This window comes from Asparagus officinalis, chromosome 7 (genome assembly GCF_001876935.1).
Source record: "Asparagus officinalis chromosome 7, Aspof.V1, whole genome shotgun sequence".
Lineage (NCBI taxonomy): Eukaryota > Viridiplantae > Streptophyta > Magnoliopsida > Asparagales > Asparagaceae > Asparagus > Asparagus officinalis.
In genome coordinates this window covers 43580377-43595525 of record NC_033800.1, presented here as the reverse complement: position 1 = coordinate 43595525, position 15149 = coordinate 43580377, and the positions used below count along the sequence as shown (strand labels likewise).

Sequence of the window (15149 nt, the reverse complement as noted above, 5' to 3'; positions counted from 1 at the left end):
CGAGACACCTTTGGGTGTCTCGGCCAGGTCCGAGACACCTCTGGGTGTCTCGGCGCTATTTTAGGCATAACTTTCCATATGACCTCTAAATGACCTGATTCCAGATGGGTTGGAAAGTTGACAAAAATATCTACAACTTTCCTGTTTTGACTTTCTTCAGATTCAAATGGGATCATGGTCAAAACAGCTCCACAATTTCCGAGACACCTTTGGGTGTCTCGGCTCGGGCTGAGACATTTTGTTTTGCACACTTGTCCATTTTCGCCATAACATTTTCATCCGAACTCGGATTTAAGCGATTCAAAGTGTGTTGGAAAGACGATGAGGAGTTCTATAAGCTCCAATGATTAGATCATCTGTGGAATAAATGAGACACGAAGGGTATTTCGTCTTTTGTAAGTGACACGGGGCTCCCGATCCGTTCGTATCCTCATTATTCTGAAACTCCGTTGCTTCACATAGTTCGTCAACCCACTTCATGTGTTTGTCGACATTAATCAAGCTCCTGTGACTTAGATTATGATGTTCATCGTCTTTTCTTAGCACTGAGCCGTTCGTAGGGACCTATAGGCAGTTTTATACGCCTACAATCTCATCCAGAAGCTCCCATCAGGTTCTTTCCATAACCTAGAGGCAGCCAAGCAGCCCAAAACATGAATAAATAATATGCTTCATATTGTTAATTATTCAACTAAATCACATTTAACTCGTATATTATATTTCCATGATCCACTTATTTTCATTAAAACAGCCCAAAGCATTGCACAGAGAACAAAAAGGTCCACAAAATAACAATTCACTATAATCCAAGTTCCTTAATAATTTCACAGTCACTCTATAAAATCTCATATACATAACTCTATCTAGTTAGATCTTGTTCTGCTCATCTTCAACAAATATGATAAATATGATAAATAAATCTCCCTGATGCGTAGTTATGAATTCATCAAAACCTATGCTTATATTGATTCCACATCCTCAATAAATCCAAAGTATTCACATAACCATATAGATATAGGATAAATCGAACAAATCAATCCAACTCAAAGTTCCCATAGAATGAAAAAAATAACGAATTCCTCAACTAAACCTCAACGAAGAAATGAGACCCATAAATCAAATCTCAATATTATCCCCAAAATTACGACTTCTTTAAACTCGAAAAAGTTACCTCTTTTCCTCTCTTGTCGAGCCCTAGTCCTCGAGTTTTGAGCGAGACCGCCATCGGACAAGTACCCATTATCCAGAGAGCTTTGAATTCGCTAAGCACGACGCCCCACAATACTCTTGCTCTTTCTCATCGCCTCCTCCTTGATTGGCTCCTCGACCATTGTTTGGTGGGAATTTTTCAAGAAGAAGAATGAAAGAATTCTATTTGATTTTTATTCTCTCAATCTCGATTACAATTTAAATTCCTGATTATAATAGAGAAGAGAATTGATCTGAATTCTCCCCTTTGTTTAAGTCTGGGTTCTTCACGGTGGCGATGGAGTGCGAAGAGAATTGATCTGAATTCTCCCCTTTGTTTAAGTCTGGGTTCTTCACGGTGGCGATGGAGTGCCTCCTTCGAATGCTCGCGTCGAATTGGTGGCGATGGAGTGCCTCCTTCGAATGCTCGCGTCGAATTTGCTCTCCGTTGACGATCCGAACGTCTTGTTTCACTGGAACGTGGTCTTTTCCTCACGATTCGACGCTGTGGAGAACTTACAAAACAAGTTTTAGAACTCTGAACGAGTTGATAACTCTGAACGAGTTTAAAACTCTATGAAAGAGTTTATTTAACCTAAATTGGTTTGTAAGCCAAGGGAATGCTCCAAGAACTTTGTTGCTGCAGGAAGCTCGAAGATGATCTACTGTCGAGAAGATGATCCGAAGAAGCCGATCTCTAGATCTCCAATATACTCCAAGATCCAAAGATCCCCAAAAAGAAGCCCAAGATCTCTTCTTTGCTGCTAAGTCGAAGGACCCAAACTCAATTGAGTTTACTCCTATTTATAGGGGATTAAGGGTGTAATCGCCCCCTTAATCCTCTCCTAAGTGGAGCTTGTTAGACCCTAGAGGGGGATGATTAGGGTCTTATGCTAATCTAATCCGATTTTATGCCAATTAAAACTAATACAAACTATTCTTCTTGCAAGATAGATATACAAAATGTTATAAACAAGAATAAGCAATATGAGCAAATGAGATATATCCTATATGATAAAAATATATGCAATGATATATAAACTAACACAAGGGTGATATAATCAAACTACAAATGTGATAGGGTAAAATACACACGAGTAAAGGCAATTGGCGATATAAGATAAATACATAAGCAAATGTGCTAATGACAAACTCAAACACACTCAAATGATCACGGAGTTCGGACCTTCCGTCCTACGTCTCCGCTCCCCACTCCCGGGAAGAAATCCACTATCACAACTGGGTTTTCTACGCTCACCCGAATAACGTTTACACCTCACAATGTCGGTTTTCAACGCTCACCGATCAACGTCTACACTCCTCACACTCGGTTTTCTAGCTCACCAAAAACTTTACAATCTCACAAAATAACAAATGATTTTTCTCAAATATGGATGAGAACACAATGAAGCTCACTCTCAATATTACAACACTCACCAACCCAAATATACTATGTATGCAAATACAATAAGCTCAAGTGGGTGTGTAAGCAATGAGTGAAATAAAATCAAATCTAAACTCAATATAAAAACTAGCTTTAAGGAATGATAATCAAATAACTAAACAAATGTAAAGCTAATTTAGAAAACTTTTCTATAAACACAAAGGAGAGGATGAAGAAGATTGAGGATGAATCCCTCAATTGACAACATAAGCTTCCTCCTTTATAAACACAAACCCCAAACTTAAAACAAACTATAAAACCCTCTTAAACTTGTTTAAAACTCTCTCATTATATATGAAATGATAAATACAATGGGATATATAGGGTAGAAAAAAATAACCCTAAAAAACCACTAAAAGACAAAAATCAGCAAATTATCGTTACTGTGCAACGGTAACATTGGCGGTCTACCGTCGCGGTCGACCGTGAAAAGAAAAACTCAAAAACTGCTCTGTGGATTGCGTACGGTCGACCACCACGGTCGACCACACTGTAGCATGATCGACCGTGGCGATCGACCGCACTGTAGCAAACATGCACAGGCAGTTTTCAGTTTTTGACAGTTCTGGAATTTTGTGTATCTGACTTTGTAAAATCAATTAAAAATATTAAATAAACTCCAAAAATCATAAAATTTTTAGAGAAGGTTCTAGACATGTATATTAACATGTTAGAGAAAGAATTTCTGAAAAATCACTTCCCAGTTGAGACAAATAAATGTTTTAACATAGATAAACAGTTTCTAAAAAACTGCTGAAAACTCGGTTTTGTAAATTCAATTGAAAATAACAAAACAACTCCAAAATTAGTAAAACTTGGGGAAATGTTTGTATATATGAATATAAGCATGTAAATGAAGAAATTTTTCAAATTGCATTTCCCAATTGTAAAAACTCATGTATTTTGTAAGTATGTCCAAAACATGAAAAGTTGATATACATAAATTTTGATGTTTTGACATAAACACAACTTTGAAACATTTTCAAACGTTCTTATAGACTTAATAAAAGATATAAAAAGTTGTTATGAAGTCTATAAACTAGAAACATAATATTTTTACAAATATTCATATTCTATGCAATATTTTCTAAAACACAAATATGTAATCTCATATTTATAAACATGGAAACCCAACATAGAAACTAAAAACTTGTATGTATAAATATATATATATATATATAGAAACCAAAACTAAAATGTGTGTGTATATGATATCGAGCTTAAAGTATTGAACACACATAATATAAATCTAAACTAATGTACCCAAGCAATCTTGATCTTCAATAAGCTTGACTTGGTACACTATGCGGATAAAGCTGAACTTGGATCTTGAACTTGAATTGCATAAGCTTTACTCCATAATTCCGCCAACCTCCATTTGATATTGTCGTTGAAGCGCTATTCCATCCATCCTCCAACATATTATTTGTCTATAATAAATAACAAAATACAAACACTAGACAAACAATATTAGATATAAATTGTTTATTAAATCATCATCAAAATAAGAAGGCCAACAGAGCTGAATGGAGTGTAACCGCCCCCTTAAACAGCTCCCCAAATTATGGGGAAAAACTGTTTTGAAACCGTTCAGTTCGTGCTTTGAACGAGTCAAACGCTGAAAAATAGCATTCAGGGCCCGAACTCTGCGTTTTAGACTTGAAACGCAGAGTTGGGCCTATTTTGGTGGCTGAACGCACAGGTCGCGCTGCGTTATAAATTTGAAACGCAGAGTTGGGACACAGAGATGAACTCCGCGTTTTGAGTCTGCGAACTCTGCGTTTTTAACTGGAGCGCTGGGGATGAACCTTGCATTTTGACTCTGAAACGCGGGCATGACCTCTGTGTTTTGATGGTGTAACACAGGGATGACCTCTGCATTTTGATGGTATAATGCAAGGATAACCTCTGTGTTTTGAGGTTGTAACACGGGCATGACCTCTGTGTTTTGAGGTTGTAACACAGGGAGGACCTCTGCGTTTTGCTTCTAGGAGTTTGGAACGCGGCCACGAACTCTACGTTTTGAATCTGGGACGCAGAGGTGAGCTCTGCGTCTGGATTTGAAGAGATCGTCGATTTGTAGTCTCTTTTGCTAGAGCGTTGCAAAGATCATCATCTTGTAACCTTCATCTTAGATCCTTAAAAATATGAAAGTCGTCAGATCGTAACTCCCGATGTTGATTGTGAAGGCTGTTGAACTAGAACTTTCATTGGTTGTTGTGAAGGTCGTTAGATTGTAATCTTCTTATAGCTTTCTGGAAGTCGTCAGATTATAACTTCCATAATCGGTGTTTGATGGGGATTATCTATCTGTTGTGATTTTAGACAGCCTACAACCATCGTCTCGATTAGGACGCCGAATAGCTTCAGTCCCTTCTCCTTCTCCATCGCAGTGATGTCCCGAATGTTGATGCAGCGATCTTATTGGGTTTTTAATCGAGACGTCGAGTAATCACCGTTCCTCATCCACTCCGAGTTGTCGACGCAGATCATCGTAGCCTACGGCTAGGGGGGATTTTTAATCTTCGATCATTTGTAAAAAAACCCTAAAGAGTTAAAAAAAAATAAGATGATCGATTGATTGCAGACCTCAAGAACCATGGCGATTAGAAGAGAGAGGAGCGAGTAGCATCGGGAGAAGCAGAGATTGATGGAAAAAGAATTTAGAGAGCGAGGGAAACGGTAGCGATGGGAGATTGGGATATGTAGAGAAAAGAGTGGATCTGGAGAGGAGAGGTTGGTTAGAGAGAAAATAGACGGTTTTGGTTCTGAAACGTAGGGAATTTGGACGGTTGCGGTGAATTAACTCAACAATGGACGGTTGTGAAGAATTGAGAGGAAAATACGTGGAAAATTAGAAAATTTATTATTCGTTTTACTTTTTTGTTGTTCTCCTTTAGTAACAAAGAAGTAGACTCCTAAATCTTATTTAACAACATTTTTTATCACCTTCACGATTCGGTTTGAAACTGAGTTTGCTCTTGTCCAATATGATTAGTGCGTTCAATGGATCGCCCAAAAAACATTTATTTATACATGAACCAAACAACGATAAATATGGGATACCAGTATTCATGCCATATGTACTACTTATTTGCAGATTTCGAGAAATTAGTACAAATATCAAAGTAATGGTTTTTTTATTTATTTTTTTATTTTTTAAGACAAAGCTAAAAGGTCTTTGGTCATATTAGACCCTCAAATCTTTGTTAATTGTATATTAGACTCCAAATTTTTTAAAAGACACTCATTGATAGATTCCGCCTAAAATTAAAAAGATACACCATATCTAAGCCACATTGACTAATTTTCAAACATGTTTTTAACCTTATTTGTTAAATTACATTAATACCCATCAATTCCCTGCAGCCCCTCTATTTATCTTTCTTTCTTAATCTCTCTCCCTTCCGTTGTTTTTGGAGAGAGAGAGAGAGGAGGGAAAAGATAAAAGTTTGAAAGAGCATCAGACACGTAAAATACTCTACCAAGTAACAGCAACAATCGAAAAGAAGTAACAATTAAATCCAACGATGACGTGTTTATTACGGTAAATAAAGGATACTAATATCGGAACAAAACCGGAATATTCTTTTTCGAAAAAAAAATCCTGAATTTAAGAGCTAATGACTCAGGGCGCGTGATCCGAAAATTTTGGCTCCCATTTCCTCCACGCCCCTCACTTGCTTCTCTACACGACTCTCTCTCTCTCACTTGCTTCTCTACACGACTCTCTCTCTCTCTCTCTCTCTCTCTCTCTCAATTTTTAACCGATTCTTTGCTTCAATACTCTTCAAACTCAAAAGACAAATTGTTGTAAAGCTCCATATCCCAACAAGAGAAGCGAAATTCGATCGCCCATCAGGTATTATCCTCTCCTCTCATCTCCACATTCATAATTTAGCTATGCTGATCATTTATTTAATGCCCAATTCGCTTCTGGTTGGAAAATATTCGATTTGTTCCAGTGAGGATTTTTGTCGAACATGTAGTTGTGTGTCTCTAATGGGTATGATCTTATTTTGAATTTGGGTTGATTTTGCTTTGAGATCTTCGGTCAGTTAGCGCATTGATGATGAAAATTTGTTGGATTTTGATCATTTTTAGTTATCTGTGTGATGGGCATTCTTCAATTCGTTTCTAGTTGGGAAATATTTGTTTTGCTCCAGTGAGGAATTTACTAGAACATGTAGTAGTGTGTCTCAAATGGGGATTATCTCGTTTGAACTTGGGTTGATTTTGTTTCGTGATCGTGGGTTAGTTAGCACATTTATGAGGTAATTACATTGAGTTTTGTACATTTAATTTGGGGCACGAAAGCATGATCTTGAAGTTGGGTGAGATTGCATTGAGCAATATGTTCAGAATGTGCATTTTTTGGAACATGGTTAGGATTTTGATTTGGGATCTGAAGGATACTTTTTTTAAATTGATTTGAGTAGATGTTATGTACAAACTTACTTTGGTGCAACTTGATTCGCGGTGATAAATGATTTGGAGGTTGGGGAGCTTCTTCATGAGGTAGGAGTTATAACTTTTGTTATAGAGGGGGGGAAATGATCAATTAAATCACAACATTAGTGGATGAGCTGTGGCAAAAAGAAATGCCTAATGTCATGAACTTGTACTATTAGAACGATGGCTATGCGGAAGACAAACATTGGAGTGCTTTCCACCATCTTTTTTATGATGGCTTACTTATTACACCCAAATAAAAAAAATTATGTAGGTCGTGAAAGGTGAACTAGCGTTTCGGTACATGAGGTTGAAAGGCATTATTGCTGTATCTAAAGTTAGAAAGGTTTCAAATAAGAAGAAATCCATTCTTTCGATATTATTAGATTCTAACATACTCAGACTGCCAATTTTTGGGCTGTTAATCATGTATCTACATTGTTTTGTGCAAATTCAAGAATTATGAACCTGTCGCTACTTCTGTTTATAACTACCATAAATCACATTAAAATGATGGTTCATCTGAATAAATGTAGTCAATATAATGACTAGATTTCTCTCCCAATTTCTCTCAGGCCATATATGTACATATTTTGTAGTCCCTTGATTCTCTTCATAGGTTCTTCATATTTAACATCCATGTTAATATTTTTTTTTTAACATTCATGTTAGTATTTATTTGTGTGTGGATGTGTTCTTGATTAACCTGTGCTGTATAGATACGGTTCATTTCTTAATTTAGGTTAACGTCCAACTTAATGCATCAGCTGTATAGCCTTGGTACTATTTGCTTTTAGATAGCCATGTAGAGTAGGAAGTTATGTTAATCCAGTGAAATCATCAGTTGGATCAACTAGGTCAACGTGCTGGGGATACCTAAATCCCACTGTATACCCTTCAGGTCATTAGGTTATTTATGCGGGCTTTACCGATGAACAAGATAGACAAATATTTGAATTATCAATTCAGAGATTGGGGCTGGTTTTTTAGAATTGTGTGCTCATGTTATGAATGACAAGTTCCTATTTGCTTCCACACAGTGGGTTTTCGGGGTTTTGGTTCTTTTATCTTTTATTTATTCAGTGATGGTTCATCAAAGTCATCATATCACTTTGGATCATGAAGATATGTCTGTCAGTTACTTTAACTCTATTTCCCAGGCTTATAAGTGCAGGTCAATTATTCTAATTAGCAAAACCTTATCTGATATCTGTTTAGTTGCAAACTGTTGAGTACTCTGTAAAAGCAGATGCATAGAATTCCTATGATTAGTTAGCTGCGATGCATTGGACACATAAACTTCAGCTGCAATTTCTTAGCTTCATTTTAGTTATACTATCCCTTGCTAACACTGCTAATAAAGAAAAGTAGCATGAACCATGGGGCAGAATATTAACATAAAATTTGAGAATTTCTAACCCCATTCATTCTACAATGGAAACCAAATCAATTATTAATTTTGGTCCTTTTTTGTTTTTGAGAATAGAGGGTGCAGCCACAGCTCCAATACTAACATATGTTCTATGAATACATACAAAAGGTAGAATTTACAAAATAATCCTTTAAGATAAACAAAACTAGGTCTCCATTATACAGCAAAAAAACCAAAAATTTAACAAAACAAAGAGCTACCTGAATAACCCATGGTACCAGCATCCAATTGGAAACAGCATCTGACGCTTTATCAGATACATCGACTGACATCACAACTAATTACTAGAGACAAAAGCAGATGGACAACCACCAGCATAGGGCATTGGGACAAGAATTACCACAGGAACATATCCAGAAATAGGTCATAGAAGTCCTAATGATCTTCAGCTTCTTACGTTTGGCTAACTAGTAGCTACCGTCCAAAAAAAAGGAGTACATATAATAAACACCAAAGACGAGTATCTGAGAATTTTTTATTAAAAATTTTAGTATTGCACTCATTCCTCAACTTGTACTGAATCCATCACATATGTATCCTATATTTGTCTGGTTTAATAGTCTCCAGCAGTCCAACTTGACCGCCAAAAATATTAGGACCAAACATAAAAGTGTCAAAGACTAAGGCTGCACAAAGAGATTGGACAGCTCTGGTTATGATCCTGTTACAGTCTTTCTGTAGGACTTTTAACAATCTAAAGCTAGACAGTTCTTTGTGCTTACTACAGAAAAATCACACAACTGATTTATACAAATATTGGTTTCAAAATGCATTAAAGTTACTCTCTCGATTGCAATTTTCTCAAGCTTCTGTTAGTTGTGTAATGAAATATTTATTTATTTTTTCTGGTTTGTTAGGGTAAAGTGAAAGCTCATTTTTTCGAACAGGAGATCACAATAAATATTTTTCCTAATTTCCTATTGTCTTTCCAGCATCAGACCCAGCCAGTTGCGGAGCTTGGTGTTATAAAATATTTTCAAGGTGGCATCCTTTAGTTCGCCAACAACCAGATGATGCCACATTAAGTGCTATGCCTTGTGTTTTGAGATCCTTGATGCCGAGTTCATACCTGTCACACAATGTCCTTTCCTATCATATGGTCTGGAAATTTTTATCACTTAAGACATAGCTGTAGTTACAAGTTGCTCAGGTTTCAGTCTGGATCAACTCCTAAAATACTACCTGATACCAGAACATGCAACCTACGATTTCTAGCATCAAAAGCTGAAGGAAAGAATCAAAAATCACAGAGCAAGAAGCCACAGAATGTCAATGTGAATCATAATGATGGTTCAGTTAAGTCATCTAGCAGCAAAACTATAAACAAGTCCGAGCTTCATGAATTCAAAGCTGTTCAATGTTACCAGCATATTTCTGAGAAAAGAGTTTTCGATTGGCCTGCTGTTGTTATTGCTTTTGATATTGAGACTACTGGGTTAAGTCGTCAAAAGGAAAGGATAATTGAAATTGCACTTCGGGATCTTTATGGAGGCAAGAATAGTACATTCCAAACTTTGGTCAATCCAGAAAAAGAAGTATCAAATTCTTATATTCATGGCATTAGATCAGATATGGTTAACAGGCCTGATGTCCCAAGGTATGCTCTTCTATATTTTTGCCTCTTTTTTCTTAATGGGCATCATGTTAGGAGTTCCTCTGGTAATTTGTGTACTCTCTAGTAGTTTCATCTTCAATTCAGAGTGTTAAACAATATAATATTATAGATTCTCATTCATGTCTCAAAAGCTACAACTATTCCTCTTTATACAGTGATACAATAACAAGAAGTTTGTTGTGTAGTCAATGCGGGACTAAACATAATTACTTAATCATAATTGCTCTCTTAGTTACATTCCTAATATCCCTCAATCACCAAATCTCTAATTTATACTCATAATATACTATTCCTAATATAACTATAACAATATAGATCTTCATTATATATTTCTTAACATTCCCCCTCAAGCTGGAGCATGTATATCATATATGCCCGGCGTGTTATAAACAAGATGTACTCATTCCAATTTGTGACACGACTTAAATGACTGAAATCTTCTATGTGACCTTTCCCATCCTAGTTATCTTCATCTTCTAGTCTTCTACTTGAATGTCTTCCTCGATGAACAGACTTAACCAAAATCACCAAATGCATTACCCCGATCTTCTTCACAGATTGACCAGGGAATTACCAAACAAACAATCTTCACTAGGGACCCACCAAGCAAACGATCCTTCCTAGAAATCCATCAAACAAACGATCCTCTTCATGGATTAACCAAACAAATGATCTTTTTCATGGATCAACCAAACAAACGATCCTCTCTGGGGGTCAACCAAACAAACTATCCTCTCTAGGGTCAACCAAACAAGCGATCCTTTACGGATCAACCAAATAAACGATCATTTTCGGGATCTAACAAATAAATGATCATTCTTTAGGGATCTACCAAACAAATGGTTTCTTTTTAGGAATCCACCAAACAAATAAAGCAGAAAATAACTTTCATCGAACCAAACTCCAAATCAAATTCTAATTCAATCAAAATATGTTTTCTGATAGCTAATGGTTGTCAAGATTTCTAGAATACAAGCGGTGGTGTCGACAAGTTGAGCAGGTGGTGAACGAAGGAAAATCGAGGCGGCACAGGCAGTAACGAGAATATATACATCGAGGATGACTACTGCTACTAATAGTGACAATTCTAGTTATCAACAAGGCCATCAAAAGTAGAACAGACAGAATCCACGGCGCTGCTCACTATGAACAATCACCGCGACATTGTTCATAGTAAAAAGTCATAGCATCCTCTTCACGGTAACCAGTCATAGGAAAGAAGGGAGGTTGTAAATCAAAGGGAGGAGTTTGATGGTGAGGGATTAGGGGGCTAGGATTTGTGAGAATCTAGGGTTTTGTGGAGGCTAGAGTTTGCATGACTCTGATATCATGTTAAATAATAAAATATTATATATTCTCTTTCATGTCTCAAAAACTACAACTACTCCCTTTTATATAGGGATACAATAACAAGAAGTTTATTGTGTAGTCAATGTGGGAGTAATCACAATTATTCTCTTAGTTACGTTCTTATATTCTCTCAATCACAAAATTTCTAATTTATACTCCTAATATCAAGGTTGCTGATAGCGGATCGCGGCGCATCGCGGCGAGGTACCGCTAAGGCTATATCGGGCTATTGCGGCGAAATCACGCCAAATAGCGCACAATCAAATAGCGGTCAAATTTAAATATATTTAAATATCCTAAATAATAAGAAAATTCATAAAAAAATCTAAAAATTCAATTAGTTGTACATTTCTTGTATTATCAATAAATAACAATTAGTAAGCTTATTGTATGAATGAAACTATGAAGAAATTCAAGAAATATAGCATCATAATATGTGTGATAGCGGGTTTAGCCGCTTTTAACAAAAAAAATCCGCTTTTAACTGCGAAAATCTGCTTTTAACCGCAAAAACCCGCTTTTAACACGCTAAAATCCGCTTTTACGCGCTATTCGAATGAATAGCAGATTTTCCCGTTTAAGCCAGCCGCGAAACCTCTACGCGTAGCGCTGAAGGGCCGCGACAGCTATTCGCGCCGCTATAGCCCCGCTATTGGCTGCTATTTACAACACTGCCTAATATATTATTCCTAATATAACTATAGCATTATAGATCTCCAGAATACATTCCTTAACACAGAGATAAACTCTAAGCTTAATCATAACCTTGTATAGATTTTCCAGAGTCATAATTCCCAAAAGGCTTTTGATCTGAGGTCTCTTTTAGGCTTGCTTCTCTTACTTTACTGGTGAAACATTGTTTTGAAATTGAATTGATGAATATTAATTGATATTGAATTGTAGTTACCTTTTAGGGAGGTGAAAAACATATATCTTTGTTTAGATATGACCCAGGTTACTCGGACACTTCATCTAGGCTCCCATATCCATGTTCGTGTAACGAAAAGCATAATAATAGTATTAGGATTTTAGTTCTTATAACATGTGAATGAAAAACAATATCGATCTCATATAGATTATTAAATTTAATATGTATGTATATAACCGTGTCCCTATATAGTCATGCCTCTGTATCCTAACTTTTACTATTTTGCCATGTCTCATATCCACGCCTGTGTCTGTGTCCACAAAAGCACCCATATCCACAATCATCGATATCCGTGCAACATAGGATATGACATACCACATATTAATCTTCATGACAATGCTGCTTATAGCTGATGTGTCAGGTAAACGTCCAATGTGACAATGGTGTTATGTTTGTTAAGCATTTATCATGTCAAATGTATTCTTGCCATATGGTTTGGACGTCATGATGCTCGAAGAAATCTATTGTCCTTCAAAATTGGTAGAGCCTATTCTAACTTCTAAGAACTTATCGGAACTTATCCTTTTGAAAATTCAGAGGATATTCACTATGTTCAAATCCCTCTCTACCCCCTGCAGTGAATGTGAAAAGTGAATAGTCCACTATATAACAAAAATTCAATTACCATAGAACAACTTATATCAAAAGAAATGCTTATCCTAAAATCGCTGGTGCAAACTCAAATAAATACCACTCAACCAACAAGGCGCCTTTTGTAGTTGAAGCATTGATTTTGGTTAAATTGTAGCTTGGCATCAATCACTTACTAAACATCAATAATTCTATTATCATTTTCTTTAGTTCCTCAAATTTTATATTCCACCACTATTGAAGGATGGAAATTACATTAGCTTATTTTCTTCTTTTTTCCAGTCTGTATTCAGAGCTCTGATACATATTGCAACACCAACATCATTTTCCATCTCTTTTAAAATCTGAAATTAGTTTGACAGCTTAGACTCATCAGCAAGGATGTCTTGTTGTTCCAGGTTAGACTCATCGACAAAGGGGTCAGATCATTATAGGTCTGGACCACACATTCTCTTTTCTCCCAGATCTATCTAGCCTCCCTTGAAGCATCTATATCACTATGGATCAACTCATAATGACCTGATCTGACCTGGAGAATGTATAAAATAGGAAAGATTCCTGGCTGAAAAAAAATAAGGTTTGTCTATATCCAACTAATTTGACATAAAAAATGCTTGATTCAATGATCTTGGGGAAGTAAAGATCTTCTCTTCTTTCTTCTTTTGTTTCTTTCTTCTTTCTTCTTTTCTTTCCTCCTATGAGTTATGTCCATGTATTTTAGGGGGACAAAGGAGAGGGCAGGAGTGCCTGTTATGCTGCCCATGCTTACTTCCTGTCGACTCCTCGGACAGTACATTGCAGCTTTATTTCCAGCTAACATTGTAGATTATGTTAAAAAAAATTCACATTGTTATAGAGGTATGGGATGAGGTAGGTTATCGGGCTTCCAGTTCAAAGTCCAGCAACTGTAGGAAGAAAGAGAGATAGAGGTTCATACAAGAGATCGAACTAGTTTGCAGCATGGGGATTTCAGTCTGGACGGTTCAAGTAGGGAATGTTGCTGAACTAGTTTCAGAAGATGTCATTGAAACTTTATTTTCTGTAGACATATATAGAAATATATGTCCTTATTTCAGTGTTTTAGTTTGTGACTTTTCCAAATTTTATGTGTATATATGCATGTCTATTTGCGTGCGTGTGCGCGTGTATGTCTCGCTGCATTCATGTGTGTTTTAGTGATTGTACATATACATAGCATATATAGACATACACATGTCAATAAATGTATGCTAACGTAAATCCTCACGTATATATGAAAGGACACTTGTTCCTCTGCGTGTGGTTTTGTGTGTATCATTTAGCATTATTTTCTTGTTTTACATAGATTTATATGGATGTTACTATCTTTCTTCCTATTCTTTAAATTTATATAAATGAGACTATCTTTCTTCCTACACTAGGAAGTCTTTATAGGAGTTTGGTAGTCAATACAGAAATGCACCTGAGACAACCAAAATGTACTCAATACATGATGAGACACATCCGCTATGTTTCAAAATATAACTGATACGTACTGAAACATGCACAATACGATGCAAAATACACTTGAAACAGGATGCAACACTCCTGTATCGGGTGATTTCAGCTTCCTATCAGGACAGACGGAAACCTAAGAACATAGCAAACCTCTGTAGATTTTTTGCAATAACTCGTTCCTCGAGCAAAAGCTGCTAGAAATCTATTTACCATTTACATCAGCGGTTAGATAATTTAACTTCTTTCTTGTAAAAAACCCTCTAATCTCTAACATTTAGCCCCACTATAGCTGTACCTCTTTGAACCACTCTATTTTATCACTTCAAGATTTTTGCATCCTATGAGTTATTTTTTTATACTGACTTTGCTATTACCTTCAATATTGTGTTCTTCTTGATTGCTTCGTTATTTATGGAATTCCTTAAATTTTGGTTTGTTCTGATTTTCGTAATTTGTTGTTTCAGTTTTAAAAACCTTTAGGAAAAGCCTTCTTATTGTTTGCCATGTAAGAGGGAAAATCTTCGTCGTAAGCAAACCTATGACTGTTAGCTGTTTGACTAATGAACTATAAATTACGTTATGGAAATGGTTAATGTGCTACGACTACAAAGCCTGGCATGTTATGATATGTTTGCAGGCAATTAGAAGAAAGATTTAGTGCTGATTCCAACAC

At 36.3% G+C, this 15149-nt stretch overlaps 1 protein-coding gene across 2 annotated transcripts in view; it reads left to right on the top strand.

Moving 5' to 3' along the window:
- The window catches only part of LOC109848684 (exonuclease DPD1, chloroplastic/mitochondrial), an 11002-nt gene continuing 2119 nt past the window's right edge, over positions 6267–15149 (top strand). The window contains exons 1-2 of one of the 2 annotated variants that reach the window (XM_020418317.1): positions 6267–6494; positions 9455–10113. In XM_020418317.1, the coding sequence (XP_020273906.1) occupies positions 9596–10113 (518 nt within the window). In that variant the 5' untranslated portion in view covers positions 6267–6494; positions 9455–9595. Of the gene's footprint in view, positions 6495–9448; positions 10114–15149 lie in introns of both variants that reach the window. The other variant, XM_020418316.1, reaches the window with a different exon arrangement.